This window comes from Trichechus manatus, unplaced genomic scaffold (assembly GCF_000243295.1).
Source record: "Trichechus manatus latirostris isolate Lorelei unplaced genomic scaffold, TriManLat1.0 scaffold00182, whole genome shotgun sequence".
Taxonomy (NCBI): domain Eukaryota; kingdom Metazoa; phylum Chordata; class Mammalia; order Sirenia; family Trichechidae; genus Trichechus; species Trichechus manatus.
The window spans coordinates 4,786,415-4,797,224 of NW_004444118.1; the positions used below are offsets into that span (position 1 = coordinate 4,786,415).

Genomic DNA, 10,810 nt, shown 5'->3' on the forward strand with positions numbered 1-10,810 from the left:
CCGTAAAACCAAATGAGACTAACGAGGTACAGGAGTCCAGTGACAAGGGCCAGAAGGCAGAAGGGGACAAGGAAGCTGGTGATAGGGAACACAAGCTTGGGGAAGGATATTGTTGATGTGTTGTGAGACTGTTAACCATTGTCATAGGGCAACATTTGTAGTAACCATTAAATGAGAAACTATTTTGTTCTGTAAGCCTTCATCTTGAGTGAGAATAACAGCACAATTGGAAGAGCATAGTCAATGTCACTGAACTGTGCATGTAGAAATTTTTGAAACGGTGTATCTTTGGCTATGTGGATTTTCACCAAAAAAAAAAAAAAGATTGAGAATTTAGAGAGTTAATATGTTGTGGGGTTGTTAACCAATGTCATAAAACAACATGTGTACAGTAATAAGAAGGCCTGTAAAATGTTTCCACTTTTAAACATCCTGCAACTCTATAGCTGCATAACAATTGACTGAGAAAAAGAGATGAGTGTTAAACAATGCACTTCCTCCTCATTCTTCACCATAGCTAACTACAGTCTCCATTATTCACAAAATGAACACATTAGTATTGCTAATTCTCTTTTATAAATGGAATCAAAGAAGAAGAAGAATGAAAAATACAGAGAAAACTTCTCTAAGGTTGCTACGAGTCAGAATCGAGCGGGTGGCAACAGGTTTGGTTTCTTTAAAGTCCATGGTCTATACCTGTGCAATAAACTGTTCACAGATTTCATTGTTGTCTTCCTCACAGTTCCCAGAGGCATAAAATTTTCTGCACACCTGGATTTGGGCTTTCCCTTGCACAGGTTGGCCATGGGTGTACCTAGTAGGAGAGAGAGTACTTGTGATTACAGATGGACAATATCACATTTTATAGTCTTCCTCAGAAATTGCATTTGAAATCCCTAAGCCATGAGTACTGTAACCTAACCAAGTTTAATTAGAAACCCTCACCTATTGGTGCTATCTTCCCACAGAATTTAGGTTAAATTGGGCATTTAATATATTTTTTAATGAAATTCAAATTAATGTAGAATCTAAAGTAACCTAGGACCTCAGTGAATAAGATACAACAATTAAATTGAGCTTTGGAAATTATATTTAAGTCTTCTTATAGAAGTATTTTCAAAAACTGGTAGCTGTACTTTCTTTTCTTAACAGAAATACATACATATATAAACCAAAATCGAGTAATTCAGAATCTTGAAGTACTGGGTGAATATACCCAAAAAACCAAACCCATTGTCATCAAGTTGATTCCAAATCATAACGACCTTTGTTTTTGATTTCAAAAACTATTGGTGGAGACTAACACAGTTTATTAAAATCTCTTTGCCTGTAGACAAGTTTTCTTCCTTCTGAAAAGCCTAATTTATCTCCAAAGTTGTTTGTGAAAATTATCTAATTTGCTGTTGTTTTCCAAAGCTGTTCCAGACCAAATTCCAAGGAATACAAAAGATACAAAGCACAGGCACAGTATTACACAACTTGAAGTAAGCAACTCATTCATTGACATTAACATCGACACATACTGGTTTCATTCATCATGCTTAGAAATCTTGTTGCAAAGATCGCTCCTATTTTAGTTGTCTGGTCATGTTGCGGGACATTATTATGGCTGATACTGACTTACTACTTATTGTCAAATCTATCTGAATGTAATGATAAAAAAGTTTCAGGAAGTCAAAATAATGGATATTGATCCCACATGATGTTAAGGCACAACAAAATTCCATGTTAGCATTTAGCTTAGCAAGGCTTTTATAAAAGCCCTATTTATAAACATTTTGACTCTCCTGATCGATGTATTGTACTTTTCTAACGTGCCATTGGGTAGGTAAACTAATCAGAGAAGTTAATTGCCGTGAAAATTCCTGGCTTTGTGTAGAGTTTTTCTGGTGGAACCACTCTAGGATCCTGGATTTCTTCAGGCCTATACTGATCATCCCATGATTTTTAACATAGATAATCTATAATTGGAAAATATTCATAAAAGATTGTTGTTGCCATCAAAAGATAAGAGGAAAATAAATCACAATGTTAATGGCAGAGGATAAAATTGTATTTTTTGTTTTTCTTTATATTTTTCAAATATTCTACAATGAGCAGTCGTTACTTCTCTTTGTAGTAATATGTACCTATATAGTGTATGTAAGTATATAAATAAAGTTACATGATTAATCTCATTTCTCATTTTCTCTGAGCTTTGTATTGACCTGTGGGACAAATCTCCTTAATAAATACTTACTTAGCACATGCAGCCACTTGGAATTCATCATCTGAAATAGTTATTGTTTTTGGTACATCGACCTTAACTTCAAACTTGGGCAAAACTGGAAACAAAGAAAAATATGCTCACTTCAGCTCCCACAATTACTGGTGAACAAAGAGTTTAATTGCAGTCATGTAGGTAGATATACCTCCATGCACAATGTTTTCCTATATACACATCTGTATAGTCCAAGTTTCCATTACCTAAAATTCTCTGCAACATCAATCTACCTCAGTACCTAATGGTTTTTCATTAAAGATTAATTTTTCCCCCTTTCCTTTCTCTTTCCTATTCTCAAAACTTCACATTTTATTTGTTGTAATCCCTCAAATCCTTCCTAGAAGATTGTCTATACTCCAGAAAATGGAAATTTCGTAGGGAGAAAAGGCAGGGACCAGAATAAAGGTATCTGCTAGGAGTCAGGAGAAGAAAAGGAGAGATGATAAAGCATAAAAAGTCAAGAAAGGAAGATGATGGAGAACCAAATCCAGTCTCACCTACTTTTGCCTAAGTCTAGCATAAAAGCTGTTTGTTCAGTCCTTTGAACTCTTTATTTATATAGAACAGCCATAAATAGCATAAATAGCAATTGGTTACCCTGTCTATTAACAGTAAATTGGTGTCTCACTGTCTTTCCTGATTTTCTTTTCACAACAATTGAGTAATCTCCCAACATTGGTTCTGAAGTCAACTGGAATGAAAGCTGGGTAATATTTTGGAAAGAAGTCAAGTTTTGCCATTGAAAAATCCTATTGTTTTGAGGATCCTAGAAAATAAAGATATAAAAAAAAAATCAGAAGTTGCATGAAGAATATTATCCTTTTCTTCTTTATTGTAGGTCCTTTGTGCAATTAATGGAAGTAAAAAAGTCCCTAGCATTTTAGTGAACCATTTGTCTCAAATTGGAAAAACAACATAACTTTCTCAAGGTATGCAAATTTGATTTTAGAGCATATCTTTCTTAAGCCTAAAGGATAAGGAAAAATAATTTGTAACTCATATTTTGATTTTCATCTTTTTGAACCAGAGTGCATAATAAAAGAATTAAAAACTCCATGTGCATGCTCTAGAATAGTGCTCTTCAAAGAGGGGTGGACACACACCAAGAGGTGTACAGGGATACATATTCTAACAAAGACTTATACAGATTGACACTGGTTTTCACTTGGTCCGTTCGTAAGTTGATCTTGAGTTACGTACTGCATGCAAAAGCTGCTGAATGCAAATTCCACAATAAGAAAGGGTTAATAACAGCATCCCCTCTCTTTTATTTGGAGCCCTGGTGGTGAGGTGGTTAATTGATATGGTGCCAACAGAAAGGTTGGCAATTCAAATCCACCAGTCACTCCTTGGAAATCCTATGGGACAGTTCTGCTCTGTCCTCTATGGTCGCTATGGGTTGGAATCGACTGGACGGCAATGGGTTTGGTGTGGCGTGTTTTCTCTTTTAATTTCAGCGTAATGAATTGGATTGCAGCTTACATGAGCCTGGTTCAATAAATGTATTGATATCATCCAGCTATCCCCTTATTTCAATTATCTTAATTGCTAATTATGCATAATGAAAATTAGACACACATTATTTATCTGCAAAATTAAAATAATGGATTTGAAAAAGCAGAACTCTTACCTGAAGTGCGATTAAAGAATACTGAAAAGGGAGAAAAAAACAGGTTAATACTGTAATAGTAGATTCTTTTTTGCCAAATACTGCGTTTAAAGATTATATGACTTCTTAAGTGTTGAAACTTAGCTCTCATTTTCTCAGAAGACGAGGTTTCTATGTCTAAAGATACCAAGAAAACCCAAAATGTGACAGACATCTCAAATGTCTTCTGGGAAGTGGAAAGCAGTTTCCTTGAAACCCACTTTCTCCACATACGATGAAAAGACCTAAAGATGTATAAATTAACTCACTATAAATGAGTTTTGCCTTTAAATTTGAGATTTAGCATTGAGCTATACCCATGTAGTACTCCTTGTTAGAACCTAGTTCCATACTTGTGGAAAGCTTCCCGAAGACACTTCGTATAGCAATGGATTTAGTTACTTAATTTGTTTAAATTTCATTGTACCATTAGAAACCATTGAGCTCACCAAATCTGCAACAGGCTTGAACTTAGTATCGAACGCCACGATATGAAATTGAACGAAAAAGTAAAGAAGAGGAGGGGGAAATATTTCTCACTGTTATTTCCATCCCTCAGATACGATTATTTGTAAACAGATATAGAAATTAATTGCCTTGCTATCATAGAATACTGCCTTCCCTTTTCCTCTAGCTCTGATTTTGACCCTTTGAGATTTGGGTTCCATTTGGAAAGATCTCTTATTGAACATTTATTATTTCTTTGTTGATGATGCTCGGTTGTTACCAGAACTGACACTGGCTTCACCTAATGCTGGAAACTTTTACCCTAATAGCCCAGAGGAATATTTTAAGAATTAGTGGCAGAGTTAGTCATAGTAGGACAAATTGAAATATGTATGGTAGGAGATAAACATAATTTTCTTAGAAAAATACATTGGTATTAGCAAACAGTAACCTAATTTGAGTAAAATTCCATAAAACTATTTTAGATTTTGTGTCCATACTTGTCATCACAGTATTTCAATAAGTCCAGAAGAGAGAATATAATGCAGGGAAAGATCTTAATATAAGAATTCTACTCTTGTTGTCTTATTTCTTTTCAGTAAATCGTAATACAAAATATAAGTCAGAATAAAATGACCTAACCCTCTAATTTTGCAAATGAGGAACTCAATCCCAAAGATTAGAATTTACTTGACAAAGGTCTATAATTTGTTAATAGAACCAAGACCAGCACCAAATACTTCTGAATCCTAGCTTAGTGTTCTCTCTACTACCTTCTACTTCCCCATTGCCGTCGAGTCGATTCCGACTCATGGCGACCCTATAGGACAGAGTAGAACTGCCCCCATAGGGTTTCCAAGGAGCAGCTGGCGAATTGGAACTGTCAACATTTTGGTTAGCAACCGAGCTTTTAACCCCTGTGCCACCAGGGCTCCTTCTACTTATAACAATATAAAACAAAATAGAAGGGCTCTGTCTAGGTTTTCAGAGTTCTGATTAATTCTACTAGTATGAATATTGATAATAATAATAACTATTAGCATTATGGAGTCCTCACTGTGTGCCAGGCAATATCCCTACAAATAAGACACTTTTGTTATGCCCATTCTACAGATGAGGAAATTGAACCTAAGCAAGAGATTTAACTAACTTGCCTGACTGGTAAATGATGAAGCCAGTCTTAACCCAGATGCCAACTGCACAGTTGTACTCCATATCCTATGCTTGCAACCACTGTATTATGTAAACCTGTTGCTAGAATTTGGAAACAGTTAAAGTGGCTTGCAAAACTTTGAGTAGCATTCAGTTAACAATTCTGGGAATCCATGATCCCATAATATTAAGGGTAAATTTAATGCTACAATTTATCTGTTTGGATTGCTCTCAATTCAGAGAATGTGTTCCTATAGCCAACTTTATAAAGGTAATATGAATATTGACTCACCCTTCTCTCCGTATTTATAGATGGGTTTATCTGTCTGCACAAAGGTTACAGTCTCTTTTGAAGCAATGGCTACGGATCTCCTCTCAAAGATTTTGAGGGTATCTCCCTTAGCCAGCAATGTCACAAAAGCCAATTGTTCGGAGGATTTCGAAAGATCTATTAGTGTAGGAGAGCAGAGAATGGAAAAATCGTTTTTAGATGTTAAGATGATGAACAATGTCTTAATTTGTCTTCTCAAGCTGAAGAGAGCCTTGCAAATCCATTATTTCTTAAGAGACAATGATCACTTATTACAATTACTTTATTTAGCATGAGAACAGTTCCTAATAAATTTATTTTTATATCCTCTTCCTTTCTATTTTTTTACTTTGTTGCTCTGTGACTGAATCCTTCACCCCTTTACTCAGATTCTCTTTCCTCATAGTGTGAAACATTTCTACTACCTAAAAAGTGGTAATTATGTCTTGTTGTCATTACATATTCTGGAAGAATGGCAATATTTTACAATTTTTGTTGCATGTGTAAATTTTCCATTTATTTCTTGACTCTCAGGGATTCTCCAACTTTCCTCCCTAGCTTCCACAATTCATCAAAAATCAAGATTCATTATCTCTCTAAAAACAAATTTTAGGTAGTAATTTTATCTTCCCATCTGAAGTTCTGAAATGACCAATTCAGTGTCTCACCTTGAAATTTGCACAAGCATGGAAATTATTTTCCTCCACAGACCAGTCAAAAATAGTGATGTTGACTCCATCATATTCTAAGACAACCCTTAAGGATACAGATTCATTAAGGTTTAAAAGGTGGACACAAGCCTTTTCGGTAGAATAACTCTGTATCACAGAAGAGATCCACAGGATATATTGCCTATACAAAGAAAATAGCCAACACCCTAAACAAGTGTAGGACAAATGGAGAACGTTCATGAAAAATATATTTTAGCTTGCTGAAATATTCTGAAACATACACATTTTTTCATAGACAAGGTTATAAGAAACTTAGGTATGCAGAGAGAGGCAGCTTAAGAAAAAGATATCAATTCCCTTCATACACTTATTTAAAAGTTATAAGGCAAATCAGCACTCAATCTCAGAAGTTGAAATGGTAAAATATAAACAAATTCTAACAAATAACATATTAAATTAGGTCACTTTGCTAGTACTTTAATATCAATAAAGAGAATAATATTTCCTTATGGTTCTGAAGTCACAGCATCAGTGAAATAAACCAAAAAGGTACTCAGAAAAATGGTGAACACCATTTTATCCCACTGTCCAAACAACGAAGACTTCAAGATAAATATGCTTTCTCTCTCTGTGTTATTAGAAGTCAGCTGTCTCAACTCTCTATATTCTTTCCTTCCTTCTGCTCTGCCTCTCTCTGTATATTCTTGTTTTTACAGTCACACACAGTGGAGGATCAATTACTTTTTGGAATAAGTCTTATGGTACCCACCAATCACATTTAGATCACCTCCCCCGTTACCTCTGCAGGGAGTGTCACTTTATACACAATTTCCTACTTAAGTCCACTGGATGCCGCTGTGTTTTGGAATCATTTGCACAGGTTGGATAGGAAAAAAGAGAAAAACAAAGAAAGTAGTTGCGTGACACTTAAGATTTCATTTAGCCAACCTATTCTGTTTAATTTATCAACTGACTCACAGGGCTGAAGGTAGTATCAAAAGAATTAATACTTAGCAATTAGCAGTTGAAAGAAAAATACTTCTATGAAGAGCTGTTATTATTCCAATTTCCTGTAAGTACTTTTTTCAGGCTTATGAGCACAACAGCGTTTCATATGTTGCCAAAACACAATGCAAACAGATTTCTCAATATGGGATCATTTTAGAAATAATTGAAACTATTGTTTATTCTCTTATAATTTTATAATACAGAATACAACATTAAAAATGTTGATGTGCTTTCAACATTTACTATCATTCTCTTAGTGAGGTTTGGTTTACAATGTTCAATATTCTTTTCTACATAAATATAATGAGAAAAAAAGAAATAAAAGGTTAAAATATGTATAAGCTAGATACTTCTTGGAAAAAAACTTTGCCATCATTTTGACTGCAAAACATTTCTACAAGACAAATGAGCCAACCCAAAGAAACTAGCCAACTCTTGTCGGAGTTCTCATTGTATTACTTCTCCCATTTGTCTTGTTTTCCTTTTTTAAAAAAATATCACTTTTATTTCAAGCATTGATGGAGTTAATACACACAGCTTGAAGAATGTTCCATTTGGTAAGGAAAAGCAGGAACTGGCTTCAGTCTTTTAGAAGTGGTCCTGTAACAGAAAATACAAAGGAAAGAACAAAACCAATAATTATCGATGGGGAGCTATAATGGAAGTAGTGAGAGAAAGGCTACCATGAGATCTAAGAGATGTGGGAACAGTGTTCTGTTGTTGACCACATTTTGAATGCCAGTGCAGAATTATGGTCATGAAAACTGATCATGTCATCTTGGGATGTAGCATGTTTTCATGATCTCTCTCTGGCCAAATATAGAGTACCCTAAAGTAATTTTATCTGATTAACACAGTCTCCATATTAGTGGGCTGGAATTGATTTGATAGCATCAGGTTTTGGTATCCCAGAAAATTCAGATGTATTGAATTCTTATTGAGTGCTCATTACGTATTAGCAACAGTGCTGGTCCTAGAGATACAAGATGAATAAGACTCAATTCTCTAAAGGATTTTACCTTCTAGTAGAGAAACGAAGGAAAGATGGAAGGAAGGGAGGAAGGAAGCAAGGAAGGAAGGAAGAAAGAAATGCTTTCAAGGTTCATCTATGCTATGGCATGTATCAGGACTTCATTTCTCTTTATGGCTGAGTAATATTCCAATGTATGTATATACTACATATTGTTCATCCATTCATCTGTTGATGGACATTTAGGTTGTTTCTATCTTTTGGCTGTTGTGAATAGTGTTGCAATGAACATTGGTGTACAAGTTTTCTGTTTGCATTCCAGCTTTCAGTTCTTTTGGGTATATACATAGGATTGGGATAATAGGTTGCATTTTGTTGGAGAAAAATGTGTGGGTGAAATAAAATTCAATAAGCCTGTTGAAAAGATTGTGGCTGGTTTATGAAAGACTTTTTAGTCTGTGCTAGGAGTTTAAATGTTATCCTGAAAAATAATGAGTATAATAACTCTGGTATTCCATGGAGATTAGAAATAAGAGAAAAGAGAATACTGGTAAGAAAACCATATCAGAATCTCTTCAAAGACTATCCTAGGTAACAGGTGGTATGCAAGCTTGAACAATAGCAAAATCTCTTCAAGACATTCTTTAACTCCAATTGTTAAGACTTGAGACTGTTTTGGATATGGGATGAAGAAAAGGAAGAGGATGAGATTGATACTGATGAATGCTGTTGCAATTACATAAGAGAAAGAACAGAAAATAAATACATAGATGGATTGACGATTTACGTTTGGAATATATTAAGTTTGAGGTGTCTGCAGTACAATAAAGAGGTGATAGCCATTAGATAAAATAATAATTCCAGTACTTCGGAAAAAGAGATGTAAATGTAGATTTGGGAATTATTACCCCTTATAAGTGGCTTTTAGTACTATGAATATTGATAAAAATTATTCAGGGAAAATATTAACAAAGGGAAAGAAGATGGCCAATAGTAAGAGAAAGACAGGTGAAAATCTGGCTATTTTTCTACTCTGGCTGGGTGATATTTATTGGAGTGGGTCTATATTAGTTCATTGCCCTAATACCCTTGAGTAGAATCTAAGGTGCTTTTTTTTTAAACCATTATTTTATAGACTTTTTTTAAACAGTAAGAAAATTTGTTTTTCCCAACTGTATGATTTGTGATAGTCCATTTTAAGAGTGAAAACTAATTCATAGTTCCTGAGAACATCTTGAACTTCCATATCACGTTTATGGAATGTTCAAGTCAACACTACAAACAAAAGTATTTCCCAAGACCAGTAATGTATTGGCAATTAATTATGTTAAAAAAAATGATTGATGCAGCAAAACATTGAAAGGGAAGTAATTGTTTCCTCATGAGGGAACAACCTGCTTGGCACGCAAAATTGCCCTTTTTGTTCGCAGATGTTTATCTCTTGCAGCACTGCTAGATCGTTAGAGTTTCCAAGAAATTCCTAATGGCAATGCCCACCTGTGGATCAGTGGTTAAAAAATGTAACAGGGGAGAAAGTGGTGGGTAATGAAAGCTTGGGTGAATACTTCTGATGTGACTGGGTTTGCAGAGCCAGTTTCTTTCAACTCTGCAGACCAAGTTCAACAGTGTCAAAATATGATCTTATCCAAGGTTATTTAGGGTCAGTTTTTATCTCTTCACTTGTTTAAGGGCCAACAAATCCCAAATAATATCACTGCACTCAAGCAAACAGACAGACAGACAAATAAATAGACAAATATTAGACTGAATCTTACCAATGACTACCACCAATACAGTAGCTTAGACGTCTTTAGTTCTACAGCCCCTTTCTCCACTAGAGAAAATATTAAAAGCTTGAGGTGTGGGTGGTTAAGGTTGGGGGAGGACATGTAATAAAGGTGAAGAAAATACTGTAGTATTCATAATTCTGCAATTCATCACTGAAACCACCATACTTCCGGAAATTTTTGTGACCTGTCTTGGAGACACATGTTCCTAGCAAAATGCTCAGCTTTCAACTAATATTATCCATTCAACACAGACTTATTCACTGGCACAAAAAATGTTTTTTATGTGTGTGTCTGGTGTTGTGATTGGGTAGGTAGATAGGTAGAAATAAAGAATAATATGTGGTCCCTTTTCTTCAAAGATACAGTAATGTAATTGGTAAGATAAACATCAAAACAATTCCAGACCTGTATAAATGCTGTGATAGAGGAATATACATTTTAAGAAATTTTTCTACCTGCAGAAGGGCAGGATCAGAGAGGATTCCACAAAAGAGGTGTCACTTTGAGAATCATCAGGTTTTTAAATTTTATTATTATCTAAAAGTCAGAGG

General features: G+C 34.8%; 1 protein-coding gene across 1 annotated transcript in view; it reads right to left on the reverse strand.

Moving 5' to 3' along the window:
- Nucleotides 1–7,066, reverse strand: part of LOC101350239 (ovostatin homolog 2-like) — a 54,541-nt gene extending 47,475 nt beyond the window's left edge. The window contains 7 exon segments of the mRNA XM_012558716.2: nucleotides 697–814; nucleotides 2,240–2,324; nucleotides 2,861–3,029; nucleotides 3,894–3,973; nucleotides 5,803–5,954; nucleotides 6,484–6,672; nucleotides 7,002–7,066. Coding sequence (XP_012414170.1) covers nucleotides 697–814; nucleotides 2,240–2,324; nucleotides 2,861–3,029; nucleotides 3,894–3,973; nucleotides 5,803–5,954; nucleotides 6,484–6,672; nucleotides 7,002–7,066 — 858 coding nt within the window.
- Between the last annotated feature and the right edge of the window lie 3,744 nt (nucleotides 7,067–10,810).